General features: G+C 39.8%; 1 protein-coding gene across 1 annotated transcript in view; it reads left to right on the forward strand.

Annotated features, from left to right (window-relative positions):
* Window positions 1-12,967, forward strand: part of TEX9 (testis expressed 9) — a 55,132-nt gene extending 42,165 nt beyond the window's left edge. Inside the window, exons 11-13 of the mRNA XM_030578239.1 lie at window positions 6,035-6,169; window positions 7,967-8,101; window positions 10,947-12,967. Of these exons, the coding sequence (XP_030434099.1) occupies window positions 6,035-6,169; window positions 7,967-8,101; window positions 10,947-11,024 (348 nt within the window). The 3' untranslated portion in view covers window positions 11,025-12,967. The remainder of the gene's footprint in view (window positions 1-6,034; window positions 6,170-7,966; window positions 8,102-10,946) is intronic.
* Window positions 12,968-14,242: the final 1,275 nt, after the last annotated feature.

Here is a 14,242-nt window from a genome sequence, read left to right on the forward strand (position 1 = left end):
TTATTTTTTTCCTCATTCTTGTGTAGAACATCCCTAGAGGCAGGTGACACTGACTATACACAAAGTACAGTCAAGCTCACAAATGAGGAAACAAAAAGTAGGAGAAATATTTAATTTCTCTAATTATTTTAGTTATAGCAACTGTAACAATACTAGATTTAAAATAAAACACCATTCAACATAGGGGTGGTTTTTTTGTTGGTGGTGGGTGGGTACATGGGGGTGGAAGACTGTATGTATGTGTGCGCTTGCTTTGCTTTTATTTTTTGGTAAATTGACTGTGTCCCTTTAAAATAATCACACTCCGATATTTAAGGAATCAAAACCAAACCAACCTGGCTCCAAGTACAAGCCACATATGCAAAGTTGTGAAGTGCCTGGTTATACCAGATGGCCCACATACACAGCTTTGTTTGTTTGGAACTTAAGCTAAGAGCAACATGTGTTTTTTTCTTTAATTATTCAGAGCTGGAGAGGTCGATTTTAAAATCAAACATATCTGAACAACCTGGAGAAAGTTATCTAAAAAAAAAAAAAAATGATTAAATGAAAACAGAACACATAACTTGGAACCTAAACCATGTGTCCTTGGTATCAAACTACACTGTAGCAATGATTAAACATGCTTTCATTTTATTCTTATATGTTTAATAAAATGTGGCGTTGGCATTTTTAAACTACTAAGTGGAGAATTTGAAAAAAAACCTGTTTTGTGCAAGTACTTCAAACCAAACCAAAAACAGTTACGAGTCTTGTAGGTAAATTGAATAAGGGTCCAGTCATCCTGACTATTGGTTTTGTCAGGAATGAGAATATTCCATTTTTGGAGGAATATAGTAATGTGTAATAGCAATAGTTGTCTACTGGGATTGAGGAGCCAGAGAAGAAAAAAGCCTGAACATTTTAGATATCAAAAATGTGTATACTGTATAAGTAAAAGCAGCAAAGAGTCCTGTGGCACCTTATAGATTAACAGACGTATTGGAGCATGAGCTTTTGTGGGTGAATATCCACATCGTTGGATGCATCCACGAAAGCTCATGCTCCAATACGTCTTTGCATCCATGAAAGCGCATGCTCCAATACCTCTGTTAGTCTGTAAGGTGCCACAGGACTCTTTGCTGCTTTTACAGATCCAGACTAACACGGCTACTCCTCTGATACTTGACTGTATAAATAGTTATCTAGTTAGTAGTATAGTTCTTTAATTTACAAGTATTATTTTTAATGTTCTAGGGAATTAGCATTTATATTTTTAATCATAAACTTAGTTTTCACTAACAGTAAACCTGGATTTAAAAAAATCATTCTTGTTTTTAAATGGTTAAATGTCTTACAGACTTGATCTTTTGGTTTTGAAAGCTATTTGTTTTTTGGCAAAGTTTTAGTACATTATTCAAGACTAATTAATATTTAATTAAAGAGATGAACGGTAGATATGTTTCAGAAAATTTGGCTGAATATCATAAACTGAGTCTGCACTATGTTGATCACAGATATTGAAGACTGACGTCTGTGGAGTCTAGAGAGTCTGTTTATGTGGGTTGGGATAGCATGAGTTTTGACCTCTTATTTTTGTTCCTTTGGCTTCATTTCTCTAAAGTAAAACTTTCCTTTTAATTTGTAATCTTCTCAGCACCCTTAGAAAGTGAAGAGCTTAACTTCTAAAAAAAATTATATATTGTTTGTCTCTGTTTCAATGTCTCAAACTTATCGTATTCATGTGTGTACAGTGGATGACACTTGACATTGATTGTCCAGATGAATTTTAAAAGTTATTTTAAAATCCAGGTAATCTTTGTGTGGTTGGTAATATTTAAGCCATACAGAAATTAGGTTGTGATGGGTATTTTCTTGATTCTTCTTAGCTCCCCAACAACTTTTGAGGTTTCTTTGCTTCCTCAGCTGCTCTTCTGTGTGTATGTAGACAGAGACTCACCAGCTGGCTTCCATCCTCTGTGCTGCTATACCTCACCTGAAATAATTTTGGCAATCTTCTTGTTTGTTCTGTTCTAGAGAGGGATGGTATCAAACTTCAAAGGGCTGCTACCTCCTTCCCTGATACAGGCACTACAATTGAATTCCACTACTCCCCAAACCCTCTGCAAATGTCACTTCCTCCCATTCTCTTTCACTCATTAATTCTTGATGAGTGAACTCTGTACTCTCAGGGAGAATGAGTGGTATGGATACAGGGGATAGGAGACAAACTTCTGAGTTCTGACTCCTTTAATTTCCTTTGGGCAAGTTACTTTACTCTGCCTCTGTAAAGGGGTTAATAATGCTTGTGTGCTTCTCAGGGCTGTGGCGAGGATTAACTTTTTGTAAAGCACTCTGAAGATACATTTCTGTAAGTGTTTATTTTTATCTGCCTCATGGGGAGAGAATTCATGAGCAGGATAGCCATTGAATCACTGGCACTAAATACCTCCTTACACTCGTTCACATTTATCAAATTTAGGGGCCACAAAATACACCAGGACAGTGAAGAAAAGGAAGAAATGTTAGACCCTTAATTTGCTGACACAGTGAGTTGTACTGCAGGAAAACCTAGAATTACTGGTCTCAAATAATGGAGTACTGCTGGCAGCACTTCACAGTGCAGCTTGTCTACACCAGCAGTCCCCAGACCTTTAAGGGTCAAGCCCTCACTTACCCCTGTCTAAACTCTCTCCACCTCCTACTGGAGCTGGGGCTGGGAGTGGAGCCACAGCTGCAGGGATGAGGGTGGGGGGATGTGGACGGGGAAAGAGGGCCAAGGTTGGGGTCACAGCTGCGGGTGGGTCTGGGATCGGGAGCAGGGCCAAGTCTAGGGGCAGAGCCACACCCAGGTTGTGGTAGGGACTGGCAGCCAGGTGTGGCTCTGCTCCTGGCCTTACGCCCCAGCCTTAACCCCAGTCCAGGAACGGAGCTGTGGGTGAGGCTGAGGAGTGATGCAGGGCCAAGAGCAGAGCTGTGTAGGGCTGGTGACAGGGACAGACATGGGGCTTGGAGCTGGGGACCAGAGCAGAGCTGTCGGTGGGGTGAAACTTGGTGGCACTCACTCCCTGCCCCCTTGAGGGCTGGCCCAGGCCCTACATACCCCCCAGATGTTCCTCCACGTCCCCCGGGGGGGTATGCCCCACACTTTGGGGGCCTCTGGTCTACACAGACACATACACACACACAGAGGTCTGAATGACTAGAACCCCAGACACAAATTGTGCATTTGTCTTAAGGAGGCAAAAACTGACTCAACAAGAACAATCTAATGAACAGTGGAGATGAGCAGGGTGCTTTGGTCCTTGATCTCACTTTAGCCAAATCCCAAAAATTCAGTGGACTTCAGATTCTACTTCAAACCCATTACTGTTGAACTTCAGAGTCTGATATGCCTTCATATGAAACAGACTTTGCAAGTTTATTCCACCAGAAACACCTCTGGGATGCATGGTATGTAGGAAGAGACTATACCTTTATTATCTCATACTCCTAAGACACATTCCTGGATCTACGTTTTTGTTCCCTCTCCCCCCGAATTTCTGTTCTGGCTGTTGTGAATATTGATATCTAAGGCCTCTGAGTTGTCCCTTTTGAGATTGCTCTGCTGCTGAGTAGTTTTAAAACCATTATCTGGCAAGTATCCCCAGTGCTTTTACCTTAGTGGTTTTTGAGCATGCTCAGCTGATGTCTTTCATCATTATTTTTGGCCACCTATGGGTATGGCTACACTTGAAATTTCAAAGTGCTGCCGCGGCAGCGCTTTGAAGTGTGAGTGTAGTCAGAGCGCCAGCGCTGGGAGAGAGCTCTCCCAGCGCTGCATGTAAACCACATCCCTTACGGGTGTAGCTTGCAGCGCTGATTACACTGAGGCTTTACAGCGCTGTATCTTGCAGCGCTCAGGGGGGTGTTTTTTCACACCCCTGAGCGCGAAAGTTGCAGCGCTGTAAAGTGCCAGTGTAGCCATGGGCTATAGTTGTAAGAGCAAATGGAGAGATTGAACTCTTGTGTTAAAGTAACTGTAGAGGGGCAGTGGCGAGCAGTTTTTTTTTTAGTTAAACTAAATTAGGCTATGATCAACAAAAATATTTAAGAAAAAAATCTGAAAAGACCTGATGCAGTAATTTCCCCCCCCCCTTCTCCAGATACTTAATTGGGAAACATAATTCAATAGTTAAAAATCATTTATGAAGAATTTGCAGAAATCCTGGTTACTTAAAAAAATAAAGTTCTGTTTATTAGTTGATAAGATATGAAAATACAATATAACCCTACTGAAAGATCTGCAAAAATCCCACTGCATCCTGTCACACTCTGATGCATTTAACCATCCTTTTCTTACATTGTTAGGTTAGCCGATAGCTTACCTACTGTGCAAGTGATACACAGGCAGTCCTTGGACTTATGACACAACTGGCTCCTTAAAATTGCATCGTAAGTCAAAATGTCATAACTCGGAACTGCAATCCACTCCATTGCAGGACTGAGCGTAAAATTTGAAACCAACGTCATAAGTCGAATCAGAGTGTCAGTTCATAAACGTAAGTGCCATTCGTCTTAAGTCGAACATCATAAAGTCAAGGACTGCCTGTATCATTTTATGCTACCAGGTTCTGAAACACTCTATTCCAAAAGTTAGAATTTCACTTTAATGTGAAGTGGAGTATATGGCACTGAAGACTGAAACAAACAATTGACCTTATTCAGAGCTCTGCCATCTTAACATAAGAGAAGAGATGGTGGTGCTATGAAGAGGAACAGACTGTTGTGCTTGTTTAGTGCCTGAATATATATTTCTGAGTTATCTTACCTGAAAGTATGTACATTCCAGAGGTAAAAAAATTGAATCCTGTCTCAGTCTTGTATATGACCTGTTCACTGACACAATGTAGCGTAGCAGGGCCACTCTATTTGTCCAAAATCTTGGGGGAAGGAAATTTGGCGGTAGAATATAGGTGGTTTAGTCAGACTTTTTTTTTTCTAGATTTCACATCTTCCTGTTCTCTGGGTCCAGCTTGGAGAAGTCAAGGATCCTTCCACTATCCATATGATCCAGGGTTAGTTTGCCACAATGCTTTTCTATACAGATTTGTCATTCAGACACTCACATAATCAAGTCATTCATCTTATAGAGCTTCATTAAGGATAGCTTTCTAACACAAATGGCATACATTTAAAAAAAACCACCACCACAACCTCTTGGCCTCAGCAGGGTTGATAGCAGAAGTATGAAAAAGTGGGGCAATGTCCCAAAAAGATAAATGTTAAGTTTTCTCCCTGAATTTTTAAAAGACATTACTCTTATCTTCTGGTTAAATGATTTAGCCTCTCTCTAGTTATTACTTTACAAAACCTGACTCTGCTTTTGTAGAGACATCTTTCATGTGAATAAGAAGAGTTGCCATTTCTGCCAGGCTACCATATGTTCTTGTCTCCTTCTGCTCTATCTTAGTCTGTTAGTTTCATCCTTTGATCTCTATCTTTTACTCTGCTCTACATATCACCAGCTTTGCCTCATCCCGTCACCTTCGCCCCACTCACAGTAGCATCAAATAGTAGCATCAGAAGGTCAAGGCCATTCTAGATCTGTCTTCCAGACTAGGCAGCACACCAAATTGTCTCGAGGGGATTTAAGTGTTGCAACATTGATTCAGTGTCTATGGTCCATGGTGCCTTTCTCTGGTCTCATTCATCCCTGGGTTAGTATTCAGATAGAAGAATTTCTGGGGGGGTGGGAGTGGGGGGAAGAAAATGAGGGAGGAGTCAGAACTATTCTAGCACTATAAAAGCAGGAGATGTGAAGTCCTATTCTGCAGGGCCAAACAAGATCAAAAAGGCTTTCTGCCATGTCCCTTGCTTTAACTTTGTGAAGGGCAGGGCGCCCTGGAATGGGTTCGCCCCCAGAGAGGGGCCCGAGCCTTGGAAAGCATCGCGGTTCCGGCGGCATCTGGTGAGCTCTCGCTGGCCCTTGAAAATCCAGGGGAGATGGTGTAAATCTTGCTTATAGGGGGATTCATTGATTTACCATTATTCAACACACTTTTTATTTATTTAGGAACTAGAGAATCTAAAGCGCATACAAAAGCAGGCTTCTACCAGTCAGAGTGCTACAGAAGTTCGCTTAAATAGGGCTCTTGAGGAAGCGGAAAGGTATAAAATGGAGCTGAATAAACTGAAGCAAAGCAATAAGGTACAATAGTGGTTTTAAAAAATAAACTGATTTAAAAGTATAACCTCCTGTTGAAAAATGCTTTAAAAAAATCACCAAAGGGCTTGATCCTGTAATAAGTGAGCACCCTCAACTCATGTATGGCAATAAGAATTTGAAGTGGGGGCTTGTCCTTCATAGACAATCCAAAGCTGGAAGAATTTATTCAGGCAATTAGAATACTGTAACCAATCAATCAGTTGAGTATCTAGACAAGCATTCTAGATGTATAGAGAATATTGCAACCCCTGTTGAAAAATGTCATATCGGTTATATAAAGTGTAGTGCTGGAGTTTGTGCACCCGCCCCCCAGTCTGCTTGAATTAGATTAGATTATACATGATTAGAAATGGAAGGGGACAAATACTATATTTCACTTGTAAGTGAAATAGTTCATGTTGGCAAAATTTGGCCAAGTAACTGCAAAGCAGTTGATTTCTCTTGAATAGCTGTGTTGTCTTGTATCTAGAAAAAAACTTCACTAGGGAGTGTCTCTACTGCACCGGACTGCCAGACATTGGCATGTGGTAGGAAGACATGTTTAACTATTTGGAAATCCATCTCTATAACAAATTCTGGTTGATCTTATGGAATTATGAAATGTTACTATGAAAAACCAACTCTATCATGAATGCTTTTGTGTCTGTCCAGCGTTACTGACAGGCCAGGCACCAGATCACTCCAAAGTGAGGAAAGGGTATTTAAGGATAATGATAGTGCTTTGACCACACAAAAGTTATGAGAGAGTAACTGCATCCCTGAGGGAGGGTTATTTTGGAGCAGTGGGAGATTACCAAGCAATGAAATAAAGGCAGGCAGGCATTGGAAGGGGGCATATAAAATAGGGAGTCACACCAGGAAGAGGAAGTGCTGGGAAGGCAAGAGAAAGGTCACTGAGGCTGGGGAAGGTGAGATTCCATGACATGAGCGAGAAGCTACCCAACATGAGGCAGGGGAAACCATGCCTTCCTGGACACAGATGTGCTCCCCACACCCCAACTGCTAAGGAAGGAGTAACCTAGTGAAGAAAAAATGCATGCAGGGTTTATTTTCTGTATGATCTGTATTCATATGATTAAGTAAAAGAGCAATAATGCATTGGATTTGTGCAAAGCATTGTGAGAGTTATATGCTTCACAATTATGATGAGCCTTGAGACGGAATTGAACTGTAAACCAGAAGATTCACATCTTTGAGATGGAAGTTCTGGGAGGTGGTGTGTTGTTAGGTATGAGGAAGTGTCAAGAGTCACCCTAGCACCCATGCGCTAGGCAGCTGAACAGTGGGTTTCTTCGCTTAGAAGGGCATGCCAGCTATTCTGCACCCTAAGTGTGCATGTAGTTCCCAAGACTGTGGAAGTGGCTGGACTCCATTCAGGCACTGGAGGCTTAAATCAGGGGATCAAGGGACCCAGAAGCTTGAATTTTCCCCTCACAGCAGTTTAGTGAGTGGCTGAAAGGAGGCACCCAAACAAATCTCTGACAGCCTGAAAGAAGAGATACCTAGGTGGACATAGGTATGGATTACAACTGGTGATGCATGCTACGGCACACAGAAGCAATGCACATTGTGGTACCAGTATAAATTCTGCTGCCTTAGTAGCGCAGAAGAGAATTATCAGCTAGGTGTGAGGTTTTGTTTGTTAAGGGTATAAGTCAAAAGCTTTGGTAAAAGAATAGTTTTTATGTCTCTCTTTTTCTCTTTCTGAAATATCACAGATTGCTGGTGTGTTTTCTTTTGTGCCTATTCTACAGATAACAGGTTGTTTTTGTCCTCTAGGACATAGCCAACCAAGAGCACAAAAAATTCGAAGAACTAAAAATAGCAAACAAGAGACTGGAGAAACAAAAAGGAGAACTAATGACAGGTTTCAAGAAACAGTTAAAGTTAATTGATATTCTGAAGAGACAAAAGGTTAGTCTATTAACCTAAAAGCTTAACAACATTCTCTTTTATATATTGATAGAGTTGCACACTACAGGTTGCAAATGCTAATTGTCAAGATTACCATCAGCATTTTTCTGGCAGTAACATATGAACTAACAGATCTTCATGCCCACAGTCTTCAATAAGTGATATGTTTAGGCAATGTGGGTGGCTAGGCTTGCTGTTGTTATGGGGTACAAGTAACACTGCTTGCTCTCTCTTTTTACCAAGAAATCCTGAAAACTGGACAGGTCATCTCTTGAATTGAATGTCTTGGCTTTTTGTCCCTGAATTGGAATGTGTTTAGTGCTGCTGAAAGCTGTATTGAGCAGTCCTGAGATCAGTGGCCTCTTCCTTCACTGAGCAAATACAGCTTAGATAGAAGCAGCTTTCCCATGCTGTCCTGACAAGGCAATGTAAAATAGAGCTTAGACATGTCAGCACCTTGGCCTTTCAGTACTAACATGTTACCTTAATGCAACAATGTTCTGTCCTACATGAGCTATTTCAGAAATGGTGTGGTCTTCTACAGATAACTTTGATTATGTTTAGCCTCCTAATCTATGACAAGAACTTCAGAAAGCTCATGCAAAATAAACTTGATGTATTGCATTCACAGGAAGAGATAGGTTGGATCATCCATACTATATTTGTTTGCTAAATTTGGAAGGGTACAGTAGGTGGAAGTAGCCTGCAGGTCAGGAAGTGCGACCACCTTAGAAGTGGGAGAGAAGACATAAATGAAGCTAAATACTATCTGGAAAGAAGGCAGTTGCAATCTGCAGCAGTCAGCTTGCTTGGTGTTCAGAATGGTTGTCTTAAGGCTACCTCTGGTTATCTCACTAGATTTAGAGGACAAGTTCCCAGAGGAGAACATTTTGGAAAAGGCCTTATTTATAAAAAGGGATACAGGCGGAAGATCTCTTCAGCTTTCCGGAGCTGGGGGCTGGTGTATTATAGGAGTTATAGCTCTCTTTTTTTTTTTTAATTGATATGTTTAGAGATTAAAATTTCAGATCTCTTTTCAGATCAGCTGCTTCTTGTGCTTAATGTTTACCACATCAAACTAATTCCCTAAGAACACACTTATACTGAAAAAAAATTTTCTGCCAGCAGAAAAAAAAAAATTCACAGGGACATTGATTTTGCAATCTTAAAAAATTAAAATCTAGGACTGACTGTAATGTTCTGCTTAAAAAACAGTTTAAAGCGTAGGGATGATAAAAATATTAACCTCTGTAATGTGATCTGAAGCTTGGTTTCATCATATGGCATTTTTAAGGGGCTTTTACAGGCTTCAGTAGCTGCTGCCCATTTGAGTGGTAGGTTATGTCAAGATGGAGTGTGAAAAAGCAAGGTCCTTATTTTTATGTGTTTACCACCATTTTTCCCTCTCAATCACCCTGCTATTTAAGTAACTATGCTTATTGGTCATGAGAAGACAGCATTTCTGTAAACTATTGAGATTTTGGTAGTTTATGTAATATACTTTGTTATACCAGACTTATGGTCTAGTACAGTATCTTAAGTTAACTGTAGTACTGAAACTGCAGAGACAGACAGAATCTCTTCAATAGCTCGAAAAGTCATGAAAACTACTAAATTTTGTTTAGTAACCAGTATTGGGCTCCAACTGTCTAAGACAGTCTGCTTTAGTAACTTGCTTTTTTAAAAAAGAAAACTGAAATGCACAGATAGAACAGAAGAATCTGCTGCTATTTTGAATAGTTCCTGTAGTAATCTTAACTGATAAGTATTTTTAGACTGCTCAGAAGAAACATTTGTCATCTTAAACATGAATTTAAAAAGTTCCTAGAAATACAAAGCAGAGTTGAATGTTATGTTTTTGAAAGACAATGATTCTCTTATAAAAGCATCTCCAGTGTAGAGAAGTACATATAAGGAAAGGACCAGTGCTTAATTTGTAAAGAAAGACAGAAAAAGCCGAACTCCCATCAATGGTGTGTGGCACCTTGCCCCCGTGGGTCCTGCACTCCTAGGTGGTTTATGCTAGCCTCAGTGGCTCACTGTGACTCCCCATGTAGCCTCTCTCTCTCTAGGACCAGGGTTACAGTCTACGGAGCCCTTTTCATCATAGGCCTACAAGGAGGTTGGTTAGAGAACTCCTAGTCTCTGTTGTCCCTGGGAGCTTATTTCAGAACAGTTTAGCCTCTTGTCCTAACGGGGGGGCCTTACTTCCCCTCCCAGGAGATGTTCCTGTAGTGGTGGGTTGGGGGGGTTCCGGCTCAGGGACCCTAATGGTAGCAGCTGTTGGCAGCCAACCTTTCACTGCCAGAGTTGCTACATTTCCCTAGGCCACTTCCCCACAGCTCTCCTGCTTCTCACCCTTACCTTCAGGCTCCCTTAACTATGGTTTGAGAATATCTTCATTAACCAGCCCTTCAGCTGCACTTCCTCTCCCCTGGCTCTTCTCTGCCAGACTGGAGTGAGCCCTTTTTATAGTATCAGTGGGGCCTTAATTAGAGTCAGGTGGTCACATTAGCTTCATAGCCTCACCTGACTCTTTGCAGGTTAATTAGAATCAGGTGTTCTCATTAGCCTGGAGCATCCCCTGGAATAGAAAACTGTTAATCCAGTGGCCAGTATAGCTGCCTTCTGCTATTCTGCTGTACCCAACTGGACTGGGTCTATCACAGGTGCAACACATACAAAAAGATAAATCACAATTTTTCTTTTTTTAAAAAAACTGTTTCATATTCCACTTCTGTTTGCATTAAGTTATCTAGGCTACAAATAACTTGATATAGCAAATGTAAAATCATCTTCTCTTATACCCCTACTTGTTTAATTAAATTATTTTAATCTTTTATAGATGCATATTGAAGCAGCTAAAATGCTTTCTTTTACTGAAGAAGAGTTCATGAAAGCTCTTGAGTGGGGAAATTCCTGATGCAGTGTTTAATACCTCGGTTTGAAAATCAGTTCTGATTGTATGCTGTTTTGAAAGTATTAATATTTACCACAAATGTTCAAATAGATAGTTTTAGATTAAGCCTGCTAAAATTGATCAATTTTTAAAAGTTATATGATAAACATTTTAATGTTTGATTGTAAATAGTTTTGTGTTGCAACATACGTTCAAATGGTGTTAGTCATCAAACAATTTAGCTAAGTGGTCTATATCCTCACTGACTGTAATGGGTTAGGCAAGCCGTACAGAGAGAACACACTATATACACATCTGTTTTTGTTACCAATTTTCTGTTTTCATACTGATTGTTTGAAACTGTAGTTGAGATAAGATGAAAAACACTGCTGTCCAAATAAAAGGTAATGTTTATATGTCTCAGAAAAGTAAGGTGATAGTTCAAAAACCTCATTAATGGGGAGGAAAATTTTACAACTTGGACATAAAAACATAAATTTTATTGTAAAAATAAAGGTTTGGGAACTACATAGGGACAATGTTTGTTGTCCATCCCGCCTTAGTAGATCTTCAGTCTTAGCTGGGTTGGAACATTAAATATATTAGTGGATGCTGGTTGTCTTGATATACAGAAAAGTTGATAACTTGCCATAGCAATTAAATCTTGATGTCCAATAATGCATACAAAAATTAGTTCGCTAACATGGAAGTATTGTTTAAAATTGCATTTGATGACTAGAGACAAGATCAGATGCCATACTTTTATTTTTAAAAGTGATAAATATTGGCATCAATGTAAAATGAAAAATTCTCAATTTTCAGCAATATTTAATAAATTAATGTGTCTGCTGAAACGTTAGAAGTTGAATATTCTCTTGACCCTATCCATTTCTCCTATTTTCCTAAGTCCTCCTAACTTCATATACTGTTCTCAGTCCCAGTTGGTTCCTATAGCATTATTTTTCCATATTAAATGCACATGGCTGTGTAAATGTTTGATGAAAGTAATGGTCATTCTTAGCATCAGTCTTTTAGTGTTCTGTACATTACAGTCAAACCTAAAGGGCACAATGAGGAGAGCAGACCCCACTGTGCTAGGTGGTGTACAGAGACATGATCATTTTGTAATCTTAGTACAAGAATCAAGAATAAATGGACAAAACTGACTATAGGTGAATCAGCTATTCTGTGTATGTTCAGAGTAATGACAGGCACGTACTAAGTTTGTGCTATTTCTGTCACCCATTATTAAATCTAAGTGGTTTCTCCTGCAGCAGAGGAAGCTGTCAGGGGGAAACAGGAAATGAAACTGTCTGAGAGAATACAGGTTCTTGAGGAAACAATGGGGGAGTATTAACTGGGGAATACCCCATGTGACTCCAGTGAGGCTGCCATGGTTACTCTTTCCAAACCAATACCTAAGATATCAAAGAGGATATTAAAACCGAAAATGCTTGCCTAGGGAAGAATGGGGGTGGGAATTGTCTGCAGCTGTCTAGGGGAAGATGCTGACAGACTCCCTGAGAAGACAAATTAGTGCAAGCAGTCTGTCTCTCCCAACCCAGCAATAGAGAACATTGTTCTGAAGTTTCCAAGAAAAGATATGGTATAGTTAAGACCAATCCATAGAAGCTTTTATTTTAACCCCTTGTGTGTTGTTGTTTACCTTTGGGTGACTAAACAATGCTTTGTTTTGAATTCACTCTAATCAGCTGCTCTAAGAAGGGTTTTACAGGTTCCAGAGTGAATTAAATTAAGTTAACTTAAGGCCATTTAAATTCTGAATGGGTGTTGACCAAGGGATATCTAATCACTTCGACGTCATACCTTTACTTAATTCAGATTAATTTTCCTCTGTGGACAAAGCCCAACTGCAGATAAGACTGCATAGTACCATGCAGAGAGGAATGAAAGTGTGAAACCTGTCCCCAGGTGCATTCTTGGAAATAAAAGTTGGCCTTGTCCTATGATTGTGACAATACTCTTTCATAAGCTAAGACATTTCCTAATGTAACTGGAATTCCTATCATCTGTCCGTGAATCAGTTTCTAAAGTGACAGGTTTCAGACTAGCAGCTGTGTTACATCTACCAATGTGATATATGCCATCATGTGCCAGCAATGGTCCTCTGCCATGTACACTGGCCAAATCAAACAGTCTCTATGCAAAAGAATAAATGGGCACAAATCTGACATCAAATCATAACATTCAAAAACCAGTAGGAGAACACTTCAACCTCTCTGGTCACTCAGTAACACACTTAAAGGTGACAATCTTGCAACAGAAAAGCGTCAAAAACAGACCTGAAACTGCCAAACTTGAATTAATGTGCAAACTAGATACCATCAATTTAGGCTTGAATAGAGACTGAGAATGGCTGAGCCCTTACACGCATTGAACCTATTTCCCCGTGTTAAGTATCCTCATACCTTCTTGTCAAACTGTCTGAAATGGGCCATCTTGATTATCACTACAAAAGTTTTTTTTTCCTCCTGCTGATAATAGCTCATCTTAATTAGCCTCAGAGTTGGTAGGGCAACTCCCACCGTGCGTGTGTGTCCCCATCCTTACTGTATGTTCCATTCTGTGCATCCGATGAAATGGGCTGTAGCCCGCGAAAGCTTAGGCTCAAATAAATGTGTTAGTCTCTAAGGTGCCACAAGTACTCCTGTTCTTGCTAAAGTGAACTCCCTTGGCAAGTCCATTTTATTATGCATGCATTGTTTGAGACATAGTGAATAGCAAAATTTATTGATCCAAACTAACTACAACACTGACTTAAAAACTGTAGCTCTTGTAACCATTTAGAAAAAGCTCAGAACTAAACCAAGACCCTTTTTCATAACATTAAACAGGAATTTCTCACTATTAACAGAATGTAGAAATATGATGATATCTAGTGGTATGCAACAAAACAAATTCAGGGAAATTTCAGTTATCTTCTGAATACACATCCTCTTTTCTCTTCTGATAAGCCTTCCTAAACTCCTCACCAAGCATATTAACATCATCTTCATCTTTGAGTATTCCCTGCAATTAAGGAGAAAGTGGAATAAAGAGTATGCATGTTATTTAGCTCCTGTATATTTGGCCCAACAATACATAAATTATTCTTGACTATATCTTAAGTATGTATATGCAAGGCCTGTAGTACAGTGCCTGTGGTACTATTATGAATTTTGAAAATAAAGAATGAGTGGGTAGGCTGTTTCTTTTGTAAAGAAGCACAATTGTTTTGGAGG

Source organism: Gopherus evgoodei, chromosome 10 (genome assembly GCF_007399415.2).
Source record: "Gopherus evgoodei ecotype Sinaloan lineage chromosome 10, rGopEvg1_v1.p, whole genome shotgun sequence".
NCBI classification, from domain to species: Eukaryota; Metazoa; Chordata; order Testudines; family Testudinidae; genus Gopherus; species Gopherus evgoodei.